Here is a 23,330-nt window from a genome sequence, read left to right as displayed (position 1 = left end):
CCTGGCTCCAAGAATGGGAAAGCGGACACCTTATCCCGCTTGTTTTCTGCCTCTGAAACTGACCCGCCCAGTACGATCCTTCAGGCCTCCAATTTTCTCCTCCTTCAGTCTGAATTGCTCTACAAGATCCAATGTGCTTCCGAATCTATCACCAACCCGCCAGTAAATGTTATTCGCCAAGACAATTACCTCATAGCTCATAATAAGATTTTTGTTCCCGAAGCTTTACGACTTGAGGTACTCAGGTTTGTTCATGACCATCCTGTGTCTGGCCATTTGGGTGTTCGCAAGGCACTGGCTAAGAGACATTTTTTTTGGCCTGGCATGACAAGGGACTGTGTTAAATATGTCACTTCTTGTCAAACTTGCGCCAGGTTCAAAGATACGCACTCACGCCCGATGGGCCTGCTGCAGCCCCTCCCGGTCCCTGAGAAACCTTAGGAAAGGATCTCTATTGATTTCATCGTGGATCTTCCTAAGTCTGCTGGTTTTAACACGATCTTGGTAGTGGTTGACGGACTTACTAAGATGGCTCATTTTATACCTTTGTCTGGTCTACCATCTGCTGCTATAACGGCGGAAGTATTCATCAGGGAGATTTTTCGGCTTCATGGCTTACCCAAAGTGGTAGTTTCTGACAGAGGATCTCAGTTTACTTCACGTTTTTGGAGATCACTGTGCCAGGGGCTTCATATTCAGCTCGCCCTGTCCTCTGCTTTCCATCCACAGACGAACGGACAAACCGAGCGTACCAACCAGACTTTGGAGCAGTATATAAGATGTTTTTCCTCCTACTCTCAAGAAGATTGGTCTATGCTCTTGCCTTTAGCAGAGTTTTCTTATAATAATGCTGTACATTCCTCCTCTAAACAGACTCCCTTTTTCTCCAATTATGGCTTTCACCTTACTTCCTTGCCGGGGAAGTCTCGGTTCCCGCAGCTCAAGACAGACTTGAATTTTTAAATCATAATTTCAAGTTTCTTCAGCAAACTATGTTTGCTGTGTTTTTGAACAATCAGAATATCCAAGGCTATTGTGATACTAATATCTACAGTTAGTATTACTGGTTGTATATATATAGTTTATGTATGTGAGTGTATAGATTGGTTAGTATAGGTTGTGTGCTGGGTTTACTCGGATGGGTTGAACTTGATGGACAATGGTCTTTTTTCAACCCTATGTAACTATGTAACTATGTAACTATGTAAGAAGCACAACTTAATTATAAAAGACTGGCTGACAAGAAACGAAGGAAAAATCCCGGATTTAAGGTCGGTGACCTCGTCTGGTTGTCCACCCGTAATCTTAAGCTTTCGTGTCCATCTAAGAAGCTGGGTCAAAGATTTATGGGGCCCTTCCCCATCATCGAACAGATCAATCCTGTGGCTTTTAAATTGGGACTGCCTACTAATCTTCGGGTTCATCCTGTCTTTCACGTCTCTCTGTTAAAGGAAGTGGTGAGAAATCCGTTTCCAGGTCGTACTGAGGTACCTCCAGAACCGGTAACTGTGCAAGGTGCGGAGGAATTCGAGGTCCAGGCTATCCTTGACTCCAGATTCCGTAGAGGACGTTTACAATACCTGGTCCAATGGAAAGGCTATTCGCCTGAGGATAATTCCTGGGAATCCGTGACCAATATCCACGCTCCTCGGTTGGTTCAATCCTTCCATAAAAGATTTCCTGGCAAACCTGCTCCGGTGCACGTCCGGAGGCCGCGCCTTGGGAGGGGGCAATGTAAGGCCCAGCAGCAGCATGGCCACAAGGGGGCGCGTGCTGTTGCCTTAATGCGGGTACGCGTCTTGACGCCAGCGCGCGACTTGACGCCGGCGTGCGTCGTGACGCCGGCGCACGCTCTGATGCCAGCATGCATCCTGGCGCATGCGCCTTGCGTTTTAAAAGACGCCAGAGGCCTAGGATCACTGTGAAGTGATCATTTTCCTCCTGGAAGACACTGAGCGTTATTATCCTTCTGAAAGACTTGTTTTTGATCCGGCTTGCCCTTTGACTACGAATCCTGCTGCCTGTACCGACCTCTTGCCTGCCTGACTATCCGTTTGTCTCCCGACTCTGCTCTGACGCCTGGTTCGGCACTCCTGCCACTCCTCCACTTGGTCCCAGTCCTGTCTCCAGCTCCAGCGGCTGTGTTCCTTAGTGGGAGGTGTAGGAGAGGTCCTTCCTCTACGAGTTCTTCCAACAACACCTCTTCCTTGATCCTGACAGCTGCTGCGCAACTGGAAAGATTCGCTCTGAGGAGAGGCCTACTAAAGATGATGTTGCTCCCTCTGCACCTACCTCAGCTTATTCCTCTCCTCCTCACAGCCCAGCCACAGCACCTGAACCTATGCTCACTGATTTATTGGCAGAGACAAAGACAACCAGAGAATCATGTCCCACACTAATAACAGCAAAGATGGAAGAACTCAAGGTGGAGTTCTCCATTCTTAAAGGAATTCTGTCATGATTTTTATGGTGTACTTTTTATTTCTAAATTACATTGCAAATAATACACATAGCTAATAATTTACTCTACCATTTAAAGGAGAAGGAAAGGCTAATAAAGAGTTAATCTCAAGCTGCAGGCATACCTTCAGTTGTCTCAATAGTGCCCTTAAGTTTCCCCATATTTCTCCCGTTCAGGTGATCAGAAGCCAAACAGGAAGAAAAAACACTGAGCTGTGTAAAGAAAGTTCCTATAATGCCTCACTCCTGCACCAAAAGCAAGACATGCTCAGTTAGTAAGATTATGAGTCAGCTTTCTGCTCATTGGCTCAGATCCACACTCCTAAGGGGGGAGTGAGTTCTTAGCATTCTTGAAGAAGGGGGAGCAGGAGAGAGCAGAAAGCTGCTTGTCTCTGGCACATGAATTACAGACACAAAAAAACCTTTTGACAGAGAAGTCAGTGCAGTGTTTCTATGAGTGCTTATGGCTGTATTTACATAAACCTTTCTGATAAAGCTTACTTAGTTTTTACCTTTCCTTCTCCTTTAAAATTTTATTCTTGTTACGAACGTTATCGAACTTCATATTATCAGCTATCCATAATAAAAAGTAACAAGATTCAGGATAGGTCTGGAATTCAAAAAGGAGAGAATATAGCCTACCCACAAGTACTTTATTAATAAAGAGACTCAGGATACAAAATTGGTTATCAATCACCGGTTTATTTTACAAAACTTTGCTGTAAAACAATCTTCTTTAAGAAAAAAAAAAATTATTCTTGTAATATTGGTGTGTCCAGTTTGGATTTTTTAGCTGCTTTTTGTAGCTGCTATCTTGCTACCTTCCCATTGCACTGCTGATCAGATGTTGTGGGGGAAAGGAAGGGGAGTGATATCACAGCAACTTGCAGCACAGCAGTAAAGTGTGAAAATTGTGTCCCTCCAATTCCAGGTGCACCTCCAAGGGCATTAATTGCCAGGCTACTAAATGCTTAATACAGGGATGCGCTACTCAGGATGGGCAGGAACAAGGCATAACTAACTTTTGAGAATTCCAAAATTTCATTCTACCTAGACTTCTCCCATGAAATCCATTACCAAAGCGTGCAGTTAAAAGACTTCAAGAAATGTCAGCTGAGAGAGTCAAGAAAATTGAATACACTATGTTATACCTAGGCAAGCTCAGAATCCAGTCGAATGGTACAACACATTTTTTCTACTCACTGCAAAAGGCCTTCACATGGCTGGATAATATGACATTATAAACTCTGTAAACACCAGCTACCAACGGAGCAAATGCAAACTCTACAACTCCTTTACAACCCCTCAGGCAAATTTTACACGTGAGCATAATCATTTACTTCAACTTCAACTTCAAATAGTACTGTTTACTCACTCTTACCTGGTTGCTTTTGCTGCCTGGACAGCACCCAGTTTTTCTTTTGGCAGTTAAAATTGCCACCCATCTCCTCTGCTCAGACTAATCATATGGTTCCATGACCGGCAGGACCAAGGCCGTCAAAAAAGTTTTGACTGTTTACTGCATTCTCTAAACTGTTTGCTATAGCACAGAATGGTTAAATAAGTAGTAAGATGTGTTTTGTTTATTTGTTGTTTGTTATTGTTTGGGGGGACAAATTCTGCCTCAGTTGGGGTCAGGCAGAAAGGGTGGCATTTTTTACACATCTGTGCAGGGAATGGCCATTGTTCAGTTGTTGTGTTCTTAAGTTTTACAGGTAGTGTTTTATTATTACATGTCAGTGTATCTGCCCGGCCCTGGCGGCCCACATGGTTCATCCTTATAGTCTCATTTTTCACTGGTCTTATAATGCCTACCAATGTAAAATTCTCTTTACTTCCCTGGAATGTATGTGGTTGAAATGACTGAGATAAGCAGAAATTAGTGCTAGACCATGTTAAACATCTTGGTACTCAATGGAAGGGGGTCCGCTGTGCTAGGGGAGAGAATGGTTAAGAGGCTGGAGGAGTGTTTAAACTAGACAAGGGGGGGGGTGAGCTAGAGTTCTATAGGAAAGCTAGTGTAGAAGGGGCAGGGGGACTAGCAAAGGGTTGTGGGGGAGGAGTGAGGGGGACATATAGTGTATCAGATAAGGAGCTTCCGTTACAAGGAAAACAGTCTAATATTTGCCTTAGCTCTAACTCTCCGTTAGCTAATGTAAACATCAGAGGGAGACGTAATAATCTCCGCTGCATGCTGGCTAATGCACGAAGCTTGTCGGGTAAATTAGGGGAGCTGCAAGCTATTGCATGTATTGAAAATTATGATTTAATTGGTATTACTGAGACCAGGTGGGATGAAAAATGCGACTGGGCCGTGAATTTAAATGGTTATACACTTTTTAGGAGGGACAGAGAGATTAAAAAGGGTGGAGGGGTTTGTCTTTATGTAAAGTCAAATTTAAAGCCATTACCAATGAAAACGTCGAATCTTTTTGGGTAGAAATTTCAGTAGGGCTGAAGGTCACAAAGAAAATGATCATTGGTGTATGCTATAAACACCCCGTATAGATGAGGGGGATGAGACCCAGCTATTGTTGCAAATGGAGGAGGCTTCAAAACTGGGTCAAGTTGTTATTATAGGGGACTTTAATTATCCGGACATTGACTGGAGTAATGGGGTGGCTAAGTCAGAAAAAGCTAGTAGGTTTGTAAATATGCTAAATGACAACTTTTTATTTCAGGCAGTTCAAGAACCTACTAGGAATGACTCTATTTTGGACCTGGTAATATCTAATAATACTGAACTCATCTCTAACATTTGTGTGGGTGAGCATTTGGGGAACAGTGATCACAACATGGTCTCCTTTGAGATAATGCTGCAGAGACAGCTCTATAAGGGAGTAACTAAAACTCTCAATTTTAGACGTGCAGACTTTGCCAGTATAAGGGCATCTCTGCAATGTGTCAACTGGGAAATGCTTTTCACAGGGTTAGACACAGAAGGAAAATGGAACATCTTTAAAACATTGCTTTGCAGGTATACACAACAGTATATTCCCCTTGTAAGCAAGGAGAGGCATCGCAAAGCAAAACCTTTATGGCTGAAACGTGCTTTTAAAGCATTCAAGTTAGCTGGGACAGTGGAAACTTTCATCAGGTACAAGGAAGCAAATAAAGCATGCAAAAAAGCTATCAGGCAAGCTAAAATAGAGATGGAAAGGGATATTGCAGCTAGGAGTAAAAAGAATCCAAAATAATTTTTTAATTATGTGAATAGTAAAAAAATTAAGCAAGAAGAGGTGGGAACCTTATTATCACGGGGGGGTAAGTTGATTGATGAGAACGGGGAAAAAGCAGAAATTTTGAACTCTTATTTTTCATCTGTCTATACATCTGAGGAGCCAGCTAATGAAGGCTTCCCTTTTAATATGCCCAGTTCTAGTAATTTAGCTACTGATGCATGGGTCACTCGGGAGGAAATTCAAAAGAGACTTGAACATGTAAAGGGAAACAAAGGTCCAGGACCAGATGGGATTCATCCCAGGGTATTAAATGAGCTAAGCTCTGTGATTGCCAAGCCTCTTCACTTAATTTTTCAGGATTCGTTGAGGTCTGGCATGGTGCCGAGAGACTGGAGAATTGCTAATGTGGTGCCGTTATTTAAAAAGGGATCCCGTTCTCAGCCTGAAAACTATAGGCCTGTTAGTCTAACATCAGTAGTAGGAAAACTTTTGGAAGGGGTAATAAGGGATAGGGTACTTGAATACATTGCAGTTCACAATACTATAGGTTTGTGCCAGCATGGTTTTATACGTAACAGATCTTGCCAGACTAATTTAGTTGCCTTTTATGAGGAGGTGAGCAGGAACCTCGATGCTGGAATGGCAGTTGATGTCATCTACTTGGACTTTGCTAAAGCGTTTGATACAGTACCTCACAGAAGGTTAATGATCAAATTGAGGAATATTGGCCTAGAACATAATATCTGTAATTGGATAGAGAACTGGCTGAAGGATAGATTACCAAGAGTGGTGGTAAATGGAACATTTTCTAATTGGACCAGTGTAGTTAGTGGAGTACTGCAGGGGTCAGTCCTTGATCCTTTGCTTTTTAACTTGTTTATTAATGACCTGGAGGTGGGCATAGACAGTACTGTTTCTATTTTTGCTGATGACACTAAATTGTGCAAAACTATAAGTTCCATGCAGGATGCTGCCGCTTTGCAGAGCGATTTGACAAAATTGGAAAACTGGGCAGCAAACTGGAAAATGAGGTTCAATGTTGATAAGTGCAAAGTTATGCATTTTGGTAGAAATAATATAAACACAAACTATCTACTGAGTGGTAGTTTGTTGGGGGTATCCTTAATGGAGAAGGATCTAGAGGTTTTTGTAGATAACAAGTTGTCTAATTCCAGGCAGTGTCATTCTGTGGCTACTAAAGCAAATAAAGTGCTGTCTTGTATAAAAAAGGGCATTGACTCAAGGAATGAGAACATAATTTTGCCCCTTTGTAGGTCCCTGGTAAGGCCTCACCTTGAGTATGCAGTGCAGTTTTGGGCTCCAGTCCTTAAGAAGGATATTAATGAGCTGGAGAGAGTGCAGAGACGTGCAACTAAACTGGTTAAGGAGATGGAAGATTCTAACTATGAGGTTAGGCTGTCGAGGTTGGGTTTGTTTTCTCTGGAAAAGAGGCGCTTGCGAGGGGACATGATTACTTTGTACAAGTACATTAGAGGGGATTATAGGCAGATGGGGGATGTTCTTTTTTCCCATAAAAACAATCAACGCACCAGAGGTCACCCCTTTAGATTAGAGGAACGGAGCTTCCATTTGAAGCAGCGTAGGTGGTTTTTCACGGTGAGGGCAGTGAGGTTGTGGAATGCCCTTCCTAGAGATGTGGTAATGGCAGATTCTGTTAATGCCTTTAAGAGGGGCCTGGATGAGTTCTTGAACAATCAGAATATCCAAGGCTGTTGTGATACTAATATCTACAGTTAGTATTAGTGGTTGTATATATAGTTTATGTATGTGAGTGTATAGATTGGTAGGTGTGGGTTGTGTATGCTGGGTTTACTTGGATGGGTTGAACTTGATGGACTCTGGTCTTTTTTCAACCCTATGTAACTATGTAACATCTTGGTACACTCTGACCCTAAGGGTAGATTTTTTCACTGTATGTTGTACTCGAAAAAAAAGAAACAATTCTTCCTAATATATGAAGCCCCGTATATAGACGATTTTGGGTGCCGCAACAGAATCAAAGTATGTGGGGAGCATGGCTACCTGTGGCTGCTGCAACAAGGGTACCCATCCTAGTTTGAGCTCCGAATTCATTGTAATTTTTCACTAGGGATGCCTTAGAAAAGTATCATCAAATATATGATCTCTCATATAACCCATATACTGGACAAATGTGTACTTTATTTTAATTCCATTTGAGAAAACCACATAAATGTTTGCTCCTTGTATTAAAAAGCGATTTAACCAGATCAGCATATATCATGCTGCAATGTCAAAAAAGGAAAATGTACCCCCCTATTATGTTTTATTTGTGGGTCTGTTTTTCTTATAGTGCATTAAAATTTGTGTTCAATAAAAAAGGTGTTCAGCAGCTCCACTAAACAGCAAGAGCACAGAGCCTGTCTCACAGTTTGGGTGGGACCTGGGCTGCTATTGCAGGGTTCTGCTTGTCACTCACAGTTATGACTACTTCCTGTGGAGAAATAAAAGGGCTTACACAGCCCTCCTTACAGCAAAAACACCGAGCAGAGAGGATTTCTCTGCAGCACTGATGTAATTACATTTTAAGAGGTAAAATACTATTTTCTGGGGAACTATAGGGGGCATATAATACTAAGAGTTTAGAATCACATTGTATGATTTCCAGAACCAGGACTGAAAAACAACCATTATAAATAATAGCAGGCAGCACGTTGCTTTCATCTAAATAGCCTTTGATTACCGAGTCCCTTTCCATGATCAAAGTAAGCTTTGTTAGCAGTGGAGGAATAAAGTTAAGTATTTCCTTAAAAAAAAAAAAAAAAAAAAAAGTGTGGTGGTAATTGAGTTTCAGTTCCCATGGAGACTGTAAGCCGCAGTGACTCACGTGACATGTGATGTGGGTGGCTCACATGACTGCTTACTAGAAAAAATGGAGAGAAGGAGCCGGGGCTGAGAAGGAGGTAGCTGGGTTCTCACGGTAAGTCATTGCTAACAGTTCTATTAAATAAAGATAAGGGTGAAGTCTGAGGTTGTGAATATGTGTCCTGTTTAACCTCTATGTGTGTCTAGGAGGGGGGCGGGGTGTAGCCTGCTGCTGCCATATGGAACCTGCTTCTTTCTGTTTTTGCAAAATATCCTGCAATTCTGCCCAGGACACTTAGCCAACTGTCCTTTACTCATGAAAGTGAAATGTTATTATCAGTTATGGGAAAGGGTTAGTATCATACAGGCTGGTTAATTGGCTTCTGACTAAACTGAGCACTGTGTGTGTGAATGCCATAGGGAACTCAGATTGTAAGCTCCTCTGGGGCAGGGACTGATGTGAACCATGAATAATATGTGTTGGTGCTATTTAAATAACAGGAAATAATATAAATCTATTTAAGTGTTAAAGGAAAAAAAAAAGTAAATCACTGGAGGGTGCCAGTGTGTTAGGCACAGCACAGAGAATTTAGGTTGTCACCTTAGGCGAAGTCTGGGCAGGGACATAATTAGGGTGGGTCATTACGCCAGGGGGCAGACAGTGACTCTGCAGAGATATGATACGGTGATCCGTGATTGGCTGATTGCCACATCATGTACTTCAGAGTCCTTTCCTGATTTGGAAATTCGGACAGGCAGTTTTCAACTGGACCTCAAACAAGTGGCTACACTTCAGTGACTATAAGCTTTCACTTCCTACCCTGGTAGGTGCTCACACATTTATTAAAAAAGTGGGCCTGTGGTACATGCCACTGCATTCATGTCTGCATGAACTTCTTCAGAGGCTGCACCTGTACTAAGCTTGAATCAAATATAAACCTATAGCTGTACTCTGTATATTTGCATTCAGTGTCATAACTAGTTGGGAGCAGACTTAATGCAGACTAATATTTGCACACAGTGCCCCCTCCACTAGCTCACCATATCACCACAATTGTATCTAGAACTGGTGGTGGAGTAGTTGTGGTGGAGGGGGCCAGTGGCTGTATGCACGCCATTGTTTACATTCATTACTCTGCAGCATGTATCAGATTATGAAACTTTTAACAGGAATATGTTTCTAGTTTTGAAGGGGTAATGTATCATGTATAGTGCTTACAATAAATAAAGTTCCTTTATCTAATAAAACTGTGACCGACACTTTTCATCTACCTATTTTGATCAATGGTGCATGCCCTGTGGGCCAGACTTTAATTGGGGGCTGTAGTAGGTATGTAAATAAGTATAGGGGTAGGTAAGGTTTATTTGAAGTGACAGATGATTAGTACAATGTAGGAGAAGCAAGGAGTGAAAGGAATAGGCTAGTTCATGGCAGCCTATGAAACTGATGGCCAATGGACAGATGAAGTATCTTTGAATGGTTAGTATGTGTTGTATTTGTATTGTAAAAGTGATCTTGTCCTAATTTGTCTTTTAAAAGAGGGCAATGTTTCGAGCTGCTTAAGAACATTGAGATCAAAGCACCCAAAATGTGCCATTACCCTTAGAATGACATAAAGGGTAGGGTTAGTAAGAGTGGTTTTGTCAGTGTTTTGGATTAGTGATGCGCTGGCTAACAAATTTATGACCTGCACCCTCTTTTACCATGGCCTGTAAGGCCATGATTTATAAGTCCTCTCCTGGCCCGCCCATCTCTGACATTATTGGAGGGTGAGCTAGGCATGTGTTGAAGAGGCCAGAGTTTGAGACCATCAGCAGAGGACGGTTGTGCTAGGAGCAACAAAGCCTAAGGTGTTGCACCACTTGAACAAGTGCTTTCTGGAGGGTGATTTGAGACATTTTGCTATGCTCTTCTGGACTACTAGGAACTCACCCACTCATGCACCATGGATGTGCTTAAAGGAGAATGCAAGTCAAAATTTAAAAAGCATACTGCCTAATAGTCCTCCTATTGTTTAGTAAAAACACCACACTTTTGGCTCACCTAATCAAATATTTACTCAGTCACACTTACTTCACATTTTCTAGAACAGGCAGCCATCTCTAAAAAGGTATTCTCCCTTCCTTTCCCTCCTTGCTTCATACTGCACATGTGTTTCATTCCCTCCCTCCCCCCCCTCCCCTCTGCCAGATCCGCTTCTGATTGGCTGGTGGGCATGTGTAGCTCAGAACAGGAGACAGGATCAAGTTACACACATGCTCAGAGAATAGGAAGGCTGCCGCTGGCAGCCTACAGGAAGGGAAGAAAGATTTCAGTGATGTCACTGTAGTCTTCACACTGCTGTAGGCTGCCAGCACCATATCTCAGAGACGCAAGCAGGGATCTGGGAATTTAGATATGCAGTAAGTACTTAAAAAGAATGCCTTTAGACTTACTTTTAATTTATATTAACCTTTCATTGTCCTTTAAGATCCTAGCCCCCATCCCTAAGTTGCACCCTAGGCACATGCCTCTCCTGCCTACCCCTAGTTCCGGCTCTGACTTATTCTGTTGTTTTTAGAGGTATAAAGTGGTTTGTTATAGGTCCGTCTGGATCATGTTGGGACAAAGTCTAATAGTTTCCTTGTAATATATTTTGACTTTTCACTTGTGTAATATGACTCCTTCCATCATCATCGTCCTCTCTGCCTGTGGACTTTAACCCAAAGCTGCAAAGTGTTTGCAGACTTATAAAAGAACATTAAATGCAATGTGCTTTACCTAGCATAGTAACCTGAATGTTTCAGGAGGGCAAGCACCCATTATACACACGGATTGAACAAGATGTCCATCGTTGCACTGTTCTCCACTTATGTAAAAATGCACACAAGCTAAGAGATTTTGTGTTATTACCCCAGCCTTATGTGTATCTGAGGGTGGAGGACAACAGACCTGAAGGTTTTAGGTGTATTATTTATGCTGCATTGGCTCCATTGGATTCAGCCCAAGAGCACTAAGCATTGCTCATAATACTATAAACCAATGTTGTCTGTGGACTTACTTACCCTTTATTGCACCTGGAATTTTTCTTGCTATGTAGGCAGCTGTCAGTGACAGAAATGTACAAGGATATGCAGAATGTTCCTAGGCACTGTTATAATAATAATAATAATAATAATAATACTTGCTGATTAAGCTCTAGACACACATCGTGATGGTACAAGCAACCTACTTCCCATTCCCTATTGGTTTGTGTAATCCTGCACTTAAAATTGTTGAGAACAAAACTTTTTACTATACATGCAGTTTAGTATAAATGTAGGCACAACAGGAACTTATAGTTCAAATAGCTGATATTCTTATAGTTCAAATAGCTGATATTCTTAACTAGTTGGTTAGAACAGCTGCAGGCTGAACTATATGTCTCTATTATTATTATTATTATTATTATAAACAATGGGAGATGCCAGTAATGAGGATTCCGTATATTTGATGGCTATATTAAAATTAAGTGTGTGGCGTCCTAGAATAACCTTAAAGCCATAAAAACCCTTTAGTGGGCCACATCCAACCATCAAGCTTCACTTGAGCAGCCCTGCCTTAAAGTATGCAAGAGACTTAACAGATGCAGCAGCTCCTTCTTTCCAGCTGTTAACCTTCATCCCAAGGTAGCTTTCTTGCCTGCTCTTGACCTCACACACCGTGATTCTCCAGATAGCTTGGTGCTCAGTGCAGGAGTCCCAAGGGCAAATTTTATTGCGGAAGTGCAACGTTTCATGGGTTCTTTGCTTATCAATTTATGGGTAATATCATTAATGATGCCTACAGGAATATTATATTGAATATAAGCTATTAGCTTGAACTGTTATGATATACTGTAGATGTGTTCTCGTAAGTTTTTAATATGGTAGATACCAGTGCTTGCCAAACTATCACTGTATACCTTCTACCCAGTAGGACTGATTTCCCCAAAAACTATGGATACATCCAGGCTGACATCTGATCGGTACAATGACTACAGCTCCACAGAGGCCAGTCCCAGCGAGGAAAGCCCTCCAGGAACCATCAGCAACTATGTTTCAGGTCCAAGGCGGTATCAGAGGCTGGGTGAAGATAGCAGTAGCACCACGTAAGTGAGATACATTACTTTAGTTTGTAGATGGCTGTGCTGCTCTATTTAAATATGCATATAATTTGCTTTGGAACCCAAGGTCTTATCATGCTTGTATTTTCTATGTTGCAGGTGGTATCAGACATTAATCCATTTGTTGAAAGGAAACATTGGAACAGGGCTGCTGAGTCTTCCTCTGGCAGTGAAGAATGCTGGGATTGTGGTATGAATGTAACGCTTCATGTATGTGCTGATAGCTGGATAGACTAAAAGTGGCCATACATGTACCAATTATGATCTTTTCTGCAACCATTGGTCGTCTCGTCACTGAATATTGTATGAAACAAGGTTTCATATGATACTATCGGTGCATGTATGCCCAGCTTTATAATGCAGGGATGCTCAGTAGGGACTTCTGATAAAAACACAGAGCAGAAATGGTTGTCATTTAAAATGATATTAAATCATTACTGTTCTCAATTCATTCCATTAATAAGAAAAAGTAGAAGTGTTAAGAATCACCCCATGTGGCTTAACTCTGAGGTAAAGAAGTTAATAGGGAAAAAAAGGAAAGCTTTTAAGAAATATAAGTCAGAGGGGACAGTAGCTGCGTTCAATGAATATAAACACTATAACAAGTGTTGTAAAACAGCAATCCGGAAGGCAAAGATAGAAAATGAGGAGCGCATCGCGGCCGAGGCCAAGACTAACCCCAAAAAGTTTTTTAAATATATTAATAGTAAAAAGATGCAGGTTGAGGGTGTGGCCCCATTGAGTTATAATAACAATATGGTTACAGCGGATACAGAAAAGGCAGATGTGCTTAACCAGTTCTTTTCTTCTGTGTATACAGTAGAGGAGCCAGTGGGCCAAGTCCCACCCAATAGCTTCACTGTTGCCTCAGCTCCAACTACACAGTGGCTGACACAGGATATGGTGCTTAAAGGGTTACACACGATAAATGTAAACAAGGCACCTGGGCCAGATGGAATACACCCTCGGGTACTGAGAGAGCTAGGGGCAGAATTGCAGTGGCCCTTGTTTCTGATATTCTCAGACTCTCTTTCATCAGGTATGGTACCTAGGGATTGGAAGAAGGCGAATGTCATTCCCATATTTAAAAAGGGAGTAAGATCTCAGCCTGGCAATTATAGGCCTGTAAGTTTGACATCCGTGGTGGGCAAGATATTTGAAGGCTTGTTAAGGGATCACATTCAAAATTATGTAGTGGAGAATGCCATTATGAGCAGTAATCAGCATGGCTTTATGAAGGACAGGTCATGTCAGACCAATTAAATTGCTTTTTATGATGAGGTAAGTAAGAAGCTGGACAGTGGGGATGCAGTAGATATAATCTATTTGGATTTTGCCAAAGCATTTGATACCGTTCCCCACAAACGACTGCTTTCTAAGCTAAGGTCTATTGGTCTTAGTGAAGTCATTTGCACATGGATAGAAAACTGGCTACAGGATCGGGTACAGAGGGTGGTTGTTAATGGTACATTCTCTACTTGGAATAAGGTCCTCAGTGGGGTCCCTCAGGGTTCTGTACTGGGTCCACTTTTGTTTAATTTGTTCATAAATGACTTAGGGGAGGGTATTATGAGTAATGTATCAGTGTTTGCAGATGACACAAAACTCTGCAGACCAGTCAATTCTATCCAGGATGTGACATCCCTGCAGCAGGATCTTGACCAACTGGCAATCTGGGCAGCTAAGTGGCAGATGAGATTTAATGTGGATAAATGTAAGGTCATGCACCTGGGATGTAAAAATATGCAAGCCCCGTATAACCTTAATGGGACTGCACTAGGCAAATCCATAATGGAGAAGGACCTTGGAGTCCTTGTAGATAATAAACTTGGCTGTAGCAAGCAATGCCAGGCAGCAGCTGCAAGGGCAAACAAGGTTTTGAGCTGTATTAAAAGGGGTATAGATTCACGGGAGGAGGGGGTTATTCTTCCCCTTTACAGAGCGCTGGTAAGGCCCCATCTAGAATATGCTGTTCAGTTTTGGTCTCCAGTGCTCAAACGGGACATTATTGAGTTAGAGAGGGTCCAGAGAAGGGCAACTAAGCTGGTAAAGGGTATGGAAAGTCTCAGTTATGAAGAAAGACTGGCCAAGTTGGGTCTGTTTACACTGGAGAAGAGGCGCTTAAGAGGTGACATGATAACTATGTATAAATATATAAAGGGATCATATAATAACCTCCCTAATGTTTTATTTACCAGTAGGTCCTTCCAATGGACACGAGGGCACCCACTTCGTTTAGAAGAAGGGAGGTTCCATTTAAATATTCGGAAAGGTTTTTTTACTGTGAGAGCTGTGAAGTTGTGGAATTCCCTCCCCGAATCAGTCGTGCTGGCTGATACATTATGTAACTTTAAGAAGGGGCTGGATGGATTCTTAGCAAGTGAGGGAATACAGGGGTATGGGAGATAGCTCTCAGTACAAGTGAGGGAATACAGGGTTATGGGAGATAGCTCTCAGTACAACTGAGGGAATACAGGGGTAGGGGAGATAGCTCTCAGTACAAGTGAGGGAATACAGGGTTATGGGAGATAGCTCTTAGTACTAGTTGATCCAGGGACTGGTCCGATTGCCATCTTGGAGTCAGGAAGGAATTTTTTCCCCTCTGCGGCAAATTAGAGAGGCTTCAGATGGGTTTTTTTTTGCCTTCCTCTGGATCAACTAGTAGTTAGGCAGGTTATATATAGGCATTATGGTTGAACTTGATGGACATATGTCTTTTTTCAACCCAACTTACTATGTTACTATGACTTAAACAGTGTTCTCGAGAAAATGTTGATTTTCACTATACCTGCTGGTTTGACATTGGGATTATAATAATAATAATAAATCATAAATAATAAATATAAAATTGGGTGAGAATTATAAAATCATTATCAGCAGATGCTTTAAAAATAAAGAACTTGTTTTCAAAAAGGCACATTTGGGTCAAGAATAAATCCATCCACCTTTATTAAATATGATTAAAGGGGAACTTCTTGACTGACCTCTAAAGTTCAACCCCCCACCTGCCCATCTTTCCTTTCTGATAGAAAACCTGGAACTTTATTTCTTGGTTATTTAATGAGAAAAACATAAAAGAAGCCTCATATCACTTGCTTTTTTGAGCAGCAGCAATCAAGTTATTTAGTACAAAGGCCCAGCAAATTGAAACATACATGCCAAGGGAGCTGGCAGGTGATGTGGAAGTAGTTATACAACTTTAGTGCATCCGCAATTTGCCTTTTGTATAACTCATAAATAAATGTTGTAGGAACAGTAACTTGCGCTACTGTGCAATAACATTGTAGTCACTCTGTCTATGAAGATTCTCATTCATCCAGGTCAGTTTCAGCTAACACCTAACTAAATAAGTTCAATGGAACCATTGTGATTGGATGTCTGTGACTGTACTACCATCAAGAGTTTAAATACCGGGGAATTCCCTACCAGTCATTTAAACTGAAGAAGCCACTGGGATGAGTGGAGAAACATTTTCAAGAAAAACTCAGAAAAGTCCAGTTGTTTTAGACTTAATTCTACTAGATACTGTATTGTAGTCACTCTTTATATATATATATATATATATATATATATATATATATATATATATATATATAGTAGAAAGAGTGCCGCACACACAGGGACTTGATAGAAAAGAAAAAGTGGTTTTATTGAAAAAATTCCAACGTTTCGAGCACAATCTGTGCTCTTCCTCAGGGACAAACCAACAGACCATATCCCAGCACCCACAGTAAATACCCCCACCACACAAAATGGCGGCAAAAAACGGCCCTGGTTACCATGGCAACCAGTGTAAACGAGCCCCACACCCACCAGAGCAAGGTAAATTCAAATGTCAACACATACAGGCAAATAGAATGGGAGTGCAGTGCTAGAAAACAAGGTTAAGTTTAAAATCCTGTAGCTAGTAGGCAAATTGATACATGTTGCAAAAGACATACGTTGCAAAGAACAGTTACAAAAAATGTTACAAAAAACTATACAGAGAATGTTCACAGTCAGATAGCAAGCATTTCAAGCAAAAGGTTATAGCGGATGATTTTTTGTAGGAGACAGGCATCAGGTATTAAACCCAGGACCCATGTCCGGACGCACCAGAGAAGCTAGGAATATAAAGGAACGCACACAGAGAGGAACCACCACCTGTCACCAGTACCCAGCGACCTCTGAACTACAGTGTGTAAATATGATCATCATGTGGAGCAGAACATATCACCCACAGAGGCAATGCCCAGTCAAATGCTGCGGAAGCTGGTCGGGCGTGTTCAATTGGCGTGCCGAATTGTAGGGAGCGTAGGGCGCACTTTTGCCTAGTTACCATGTATACAACGCACCAGGAGTGCAAGTTAGATGTGCCCAATAGGCAACCAACACAAGTATCTAGATTCGGCTGGCAGACAGTGAGGAGTGCAAGGGTCCTGCATCGGTCCCTGGCAATCTGCGGGAAATGAAGTGAAGCCAATGGGCTACACGGAGTGGTGGAGAGCACGTTCGGGTGCAACTACAACTCTCACGTGTCCAGTACAAGTTAATGCAAACCGCCTTCAAAAAGGACCAGGACCTATAGGGCCAATTGGAAAGGCCCGCAAAAGCACTCTAGGGATATTCATAAGAGCAATAAGGACCCACAAAGTGAGCCCAAAGGAATTTCACATGCCGCTCAAGTATGCCGAACCAGATCTACTGTATGTAAAACGGTAACATCACCAGCCCCCGCTCCTACATAGAATTATAGCCCATATTCAGGTAGTGACAGTTGGCATGTCCCCTGGTTTACTCCATTAGAATATATATTACAAACACTGATATATATGGTTCAGCAGAAGTGGATAGTTCAATAGCCACCTGGTGCGAGCCTGTCATGTAATATGGTCCTAGATTAGGGGTTACAGGTAGACTTGTCAATACCCATTAATTGTGTGTCTCCAAAAAAATAGAATAAAGAAAAATCAAAATGAAAAATCAAAATGGAAAGTAAAAGTAAAAAAGACATGCAACTAAGTCTCATAAAATAAATCATGCAAGCACAACCCGTCCAATAAGGACCTTGAGGGGGGAACACTCAGGGTGTGTCAAGCACAGCAGCCATGTATAGAACGACTGGTAACATAAATTTGTTATATATAACAATAGGTTTTTTAGGGTTGAGCCAAACCTCACAAGGTGAGGTGACAGAAGAAATACAGAGACTTTGTGTACAGCATCCATGTAAGAATAAAAAGAATGCAAATCATACTAGCAGAGGGTATATATATTAAGTGCCCACCGTATAGGGCAATTAGAATCAAACAAAAGGGTCATGAAAAATATAAAGGTATTGTACCCTCAACAGAAGGTTACTATGTGGGTAATTAATGTGATAGAAATGGGTAAGTGTGGAGTGCACTCTTACACTCTTACCAACCTAGAGATGACTGTATTATCTAAGGGTATGTCCTTTGTTCCCACTCACCATGCTGATCCGTTTGATAACATACAAGATGTGTTTAGGTTTACACGCATCTTGAAACTTAAGGATCACTTCAAGCACTCTAAAGATAAGCCCCCCAGTACCTTCAAACCTAAGAGCAACTACATTCCGCCCAACACCCCAGCCTCAATTACCACTTTTTCCCGCTTACTGATGAATGACTGTAAATCACTAGCCAGACATTCAGGTAAAAACCAATCTTCTTACAGTAATTTGTCTAAAGCTGAATGGGAGGCTCTAAATGCTTTGAAATCTGATACTGACCTGATTATCAGGCAGGCTGATAAAGGCGGTGCTATCGTCCTTTTAGACCGACAGTACTACCGTACTGAACTATTGGGGCAATTGTCTGACACATCCACATATTGCAGTTTACCCAAAGACCCCACATCAGAATTTAAATCTAAACTTGATGCTTTACTTCGCATGGGTTTAGACAGCGGTTGGCTTGATGTGTCCACATATGAATTTTTGCATAATCCTAATCCGAGAATTCCTTTCATTTACACTATCCCCAAAATACACAAATCTCTTAATAATCCACCTGGCAGACCTATTATTTCAGCCATGGATTCCCTTTGCCAACCTGTAGCCGTTTTCCTTGATTTTTTCTTACAACCCCTGGTGAGAAAGATGGACTCGTTTGTACAGGACAGTACCCATCTCATCTCAATGCTACGGGATTTGTCTATCCCTGATGGCTGTTTACTAGTGTCCATGGATGTGTCCAGCCTCTATACCATCATCCCCCATGAAGCAGGTATTGATGCAATTCGTTCAGCACTATGTGATTCTCACCAGGCTGAACCTCCTATTGAATACCTATGTGCTCTCCTTGACTTTGTTTTAACCCATAACTATTTTCTGTTTGAAAACAAGTTTCACTTACAGATCTCTGGCACCGCCATGGGTTCTAATGTTGCTCCTTCCTTTGCTAATCTATTCATGCACCAGGATGAGCGCACATACATCTATCCCTATTTAGAACATTCTATCTTATTCTACAGACGCTACATTGACGATTGCTTCCTAATTTGGCAGGGCTCCGAGACTGATGTACACGCTTTTGTCAATTCTCTCAACCTTCTCCCTAGTCCGGTTAAATTCACTGTTGAATTGAGTGCTGACAGTTTACACTTCCTTGACTTAGAAATTTTTAAGGTTGGGGACAAACTGGGCACTACACTCTTTCGCAAGGCCACGGACCGTAACACCATCCTATACGCACATTCACATCACCCTAGTTCAACCTCAAGGGGGGTCGTGTATTCGCAATTTCTAAGGGTCATTCGAAATAACTCTGATCAAACAGTGGCATTACTACAATTGGAATCTATGGCAGAAAGATTTCTACAGCGTGGCTATGATCCAAAACTTATACTTGAACAGAAGGAGAAGGCAAAAAAGTTCACACAGGAGGACCTATTAAAACCCAGAACTAATGCCTCTGCGAAGGAATCTCCCCTGATTTTTACTAATACATTTGCAGTTGAAAGCAGGGGGCTTCAGAAGGCCTTGTACAACAGATGGGACATGTTATCTTCTGACAGTTCACTCCCTTTTGGGGGGATGAAAAAACCTATTATGGGCTACAGGAGAGCCAGGAATTTGGGGGACATGCTTATGATTAAGGATTTAAAACCTCCACCAGCTCCCTCTACCTGGTTGAACAAACTACAGAAACCTGGATGTTTTAAATGCACTGGGTGTCAGACATGCAATGGTATGGTACAGGGCTCTGTCTTTAGACATCCACATACTGGCCAACGGTTTAAAATCCGACATCGACTGACCTGCACCAGTGAATATGTTGTGTACATGGCTTGGTGCCCCTGCGGTTTGGCGTATGTGGGAAAGGCGTCCACCGCGTACAGAGACAGAATGAACAATCACAGATGTGCTATCCGTTCAGCTCTCTCCTCATGTTCGGCTGACCAACCAGTAGCTAAACATTTCTTGATGGCTAAACACTCGCTTCCACAATTCCGGCATATGCTGATAGATCATGTACCCATCCCAAGAAGGGGTGGGGATAGAGACTTGGACTTACTCAAGGTGGAGGCAAGATGGATCTTCAAACTGGATACTGTTGCCCCGCGTGGTCTAAATGAACTACTTCCTCTCTCCATTTTTATCTAAACAAGGAACAGGATTTACTTGAATGTCTTTCAATAACTTGCAACATTGTGGCCTCTAACATTTAATGACAAAAAATTTTCTCTGTTGGGACTCCTTATTTTCTAATCCTTAATTACTAATATTGGGGTTTCTAACCTCCAAGTATTAATGTTGTATGTCCAGATTTATGGTCTCCACGCTGTTTTGGTTATTGCCATTTTTAATTATTTTCATTTTTTATTTTTATTTCACCTTGGGTCCTTTAGCCCTTCTTGTTCACCTGGTTATGTGCACTCCACACTTACCCATTTCTATCACATTAATTACCCACATAGTAACCTTCTGTTGAGGGTACAATACCTTTATATTTTTCATGACCCTTTTGTTTGATTCTAATTGCCCTATACGGTGGGCACTTAATATATATACCCTCTGCTAGTATGATTTGCATTCTTTTTATTCTTACATGGATGCTGTACACAAAGTCTCTGTATTTCTTCTGTCACCTCACCTTGTGAGGTTTGGCTCAACCCTAAAAAACCTATTGTTATATATAACAAATTTATGTTACCAGTCGTTCTATACATGGCTGCTGTGCTTGACACACCCTGAGTGTTCCCCCCTCAAGGTCCTTATTGGACGGGTTGTGCTTGCATGATTTATTTTATGAGACTTAGTTGCATGTCTTTTTTACTTTTACTTTCCATTTTGATTTTTCATTTTGATTTTTCTTTATTCTATTTTTTTGGAGACACACAATTAATGGGTATTGACAAGTCTACCTGTAACCCCTAATCTAGGACCATATTACATGACAGGCTCGCACCAGGTGGCTATTGAACTATCCACTTCTGCTGAACCATATATATCAGTGTTTGTAATATATATTCTAATGGAGTAAACCAGGGGACATGCCAACTGTCACTACCTGAATATGGGCTATAATTCTATGTAGGAGCGGGGGCTGGTGATGTTACCGTTTTACATACAGTAGATCTGGTTCGGCATACTTGAGCGGCATGTGAAATTCCTTTGGGCTCACTTTGTGGGTCCTTATTGCTCTTATGAATATCCCTAGAGTGCTTTTGCGGGCCTTTCCAATTGGCCCTATAGGTCCTGGTCCTTTTTGAAGGCGGTTTGCATTAACTTGTACTGGACACGTGAGAGTTGTAGTTGCACCCGAACGTGCTCTCCACCACTCCGTGTAGCCCATTGGCTTCACTTCATTTCCCGCAGATCGCCAGGGACCGATGCAGGACCCTTGCACTCCTCACTGTCTGCCAGCCGAATCTAGATACTTGTGTTGGTTGCCTATTGGGCACATCTAACTTGCACTCCTGGTGCGTTGTATACATGGTAACTAGGCAAAAGTGCGCCCTACGCTCCCTACAATTCGGCACGCCAATTGAACACGCCCGACCAGCTTCCGCAGCATTTGACTGGGCATTGCATCTGTGGGTGATATGTTCTGCTCCACATGATGATCATATTTACACACTGTAGTTCAGAGGTCGCTGGGTACTGGTGACAGGTGGTGGTTCCTCTCTGTGTGCGTTCCTTTATATTCCTAGCTTCTCTGGTGCGTCCGGACATTGGTCCTGGGTTTAATACCTGATGCCTGTCTCCTACAAATAATCATCCGCTATAACCTTTTGCTCCTAGCAACTAAGGCATTCATCACTTAGCCCAGTGAAATGCTTGCTATCTGACTGTGAACATTCTCTGTATAGTTTTTTGTAACATTTTTTGTAACTGTTCTTTGCAACGTATGTCTTTTGCAACATGTATCAATTTGCCTACTAGCTACAGGATTTTAAACTTAACCTTGTTTTCTAGCACTGCACTCCCATTCTATTTGCCTGTATGTGTTGACATTTGAATTTACCTTGCTCTGGTGGGTGTGGGGCTTGTTTACACTGGTTGCCATGGTAACCAGGGCCGTTTTTTGGCGCCATTTTGTGTGGTGGGGGTATTTACTGTGGGTGCTGGGATATGGTCTGTTGGTTTGTCCCTGAGGAAGAGCACAGATTGTGCTCGAAACGGTGGAATTTTTTCAATAAAACCACTTTCTCTTTTGTATCAAGTCCCTGTGTGTGCGGCACTCTTTCTACTATATTTTTGTTTTTTGACCTGCACCAAGGGCATTTGGACTTGTATAGGGTGTGCTCCTCCCTGTATACTATATATATATATATATATATATATACAAGCTAATCAATAACAGACTATATGGCCATTTCTTATGAATAAATGGACTGGTTATAACAGAGTAAATGCTACCAGGTGGACCTGATTAGACTGCGCTACTAACTAAAGCTGGCCATACACGCACCGACGATATCGTACGAAACCTCATTTTGTTGAATATTTGGTGCGTGTATGGTGGCTTGACGAGGTGACCGATATCGCAAAAGGCTGCGGATATCGGTCGACTCGTCAATTGGCCAGATTAAAAGATTTTGATGGCACTGAGCAAAATCTACATTCAGGGTTGAATCCAGGGCTGTGGAGTCGGTAGATAAATTCTCCGACTCCAACTCCTCAGTTTCTGATACTTCCGACTCCACGACTCCGACTCCTCTGTTTTTAATATGCTAATGCAGTGCTGTCCAACTGGCGGCCTGCGACCCCCCCTCTGTGTGGACCCCCACCTGTCTGGCTGCTTTGATGGGTTACCCTTGTGTAAGCTTTAAATGGTAACAGTACTGAGATTAACTGCATGGTTCTCACCTCAGATTCAGGGTGTAATCCCTCTGTATTGTTTAAACATCTAATCCCCTGTGTTGTTCACAACTTTTAATCTATGCATTGTTCACCTCCTGCTCAGGCTGTAATCACCCACATTGTTCGTCTGTTCACACCTCAGACATTGTATGTACTGCCTGGCCTATGCTGCCTGTGTGTAGGCAGCATAGGGTAGGCAGAGTATGGCACATAGGCAGCATAGGGCAGGGAGGGTATGGCACAAACAGGCAGCATAGGACAGTGAGGGTATTGAACACACAGACAGCATAGGGCAGGGAGAGTATATGGCACACACAGGCAGCATATGGCAGGCAGAGTATGGCACACACAGGCAGGGTAGGGCAGTATGGCACACACAGGCAGCATATGGCAGGCAGAGTATGGCAC

The 23,330-nt window shown here is 42.1% G+C and overlaps 1 protein-coding gene across 9 annotated transcripts in view; it reads left to right on the top strand.

The window, feature by feature from the left end:
• The first annotated feature begins 8,106 nt into the window (after positions 1-8,106).
• slc36a1 (solute carrier family 36 (proton/amino acid symporter), member 1) overlaps positions 8,107-23,330 on the top strand; it is a 135,269-nt gene continuing 120,045 nt past the window's right edge. For 3 of the 9 annotated variants that reach the window (XR_004221919.1, XM_018092822.2, XM_031898706.1), the window contains exons 1-3: positions 8,454-8,601; positions 12,424-12,595; positions 12,710-12,800. Coding sequence is in view for 7 of the 9 variants with exons in the window: in XM_018092822.2 (XP_017948311.1) it covers positions 12,444-12,595; positions 12,710-12,800 (243 nt within the window). In the remaining 2 variants the exon portion in view is untranslated. Of the gene's footprint in view, positions 8,214-8,451; positions 8,602-12,420; positions 12,596-12,709; positions 12,801-23,330 lie in introns of those variants that run through there. The other 6 variants (XM_018092820.2, XM_018092821.1, XM_018092819.1 and 3 more) reach the window with 6 other exon arrangements.

This window comes from Xenopus tropicalis, chromosome 3, assembly GCF_000004195.4.
Source record: "Xenopus tropicalis strain Nigerian chromosome 3, UCB_Xtro_10.0, whole genome shotgun sequence".
Classification (NCBI taxonomy): domain Eukaryota; kingdom Metazoa; phylum Chordata; class Amphibia; order Anura; family Pipidae; genus Xenopus; species Xenopus tropicalis.
This window is presented reverse-complemented; position numbering and strand designations above follow the sequence as displayed.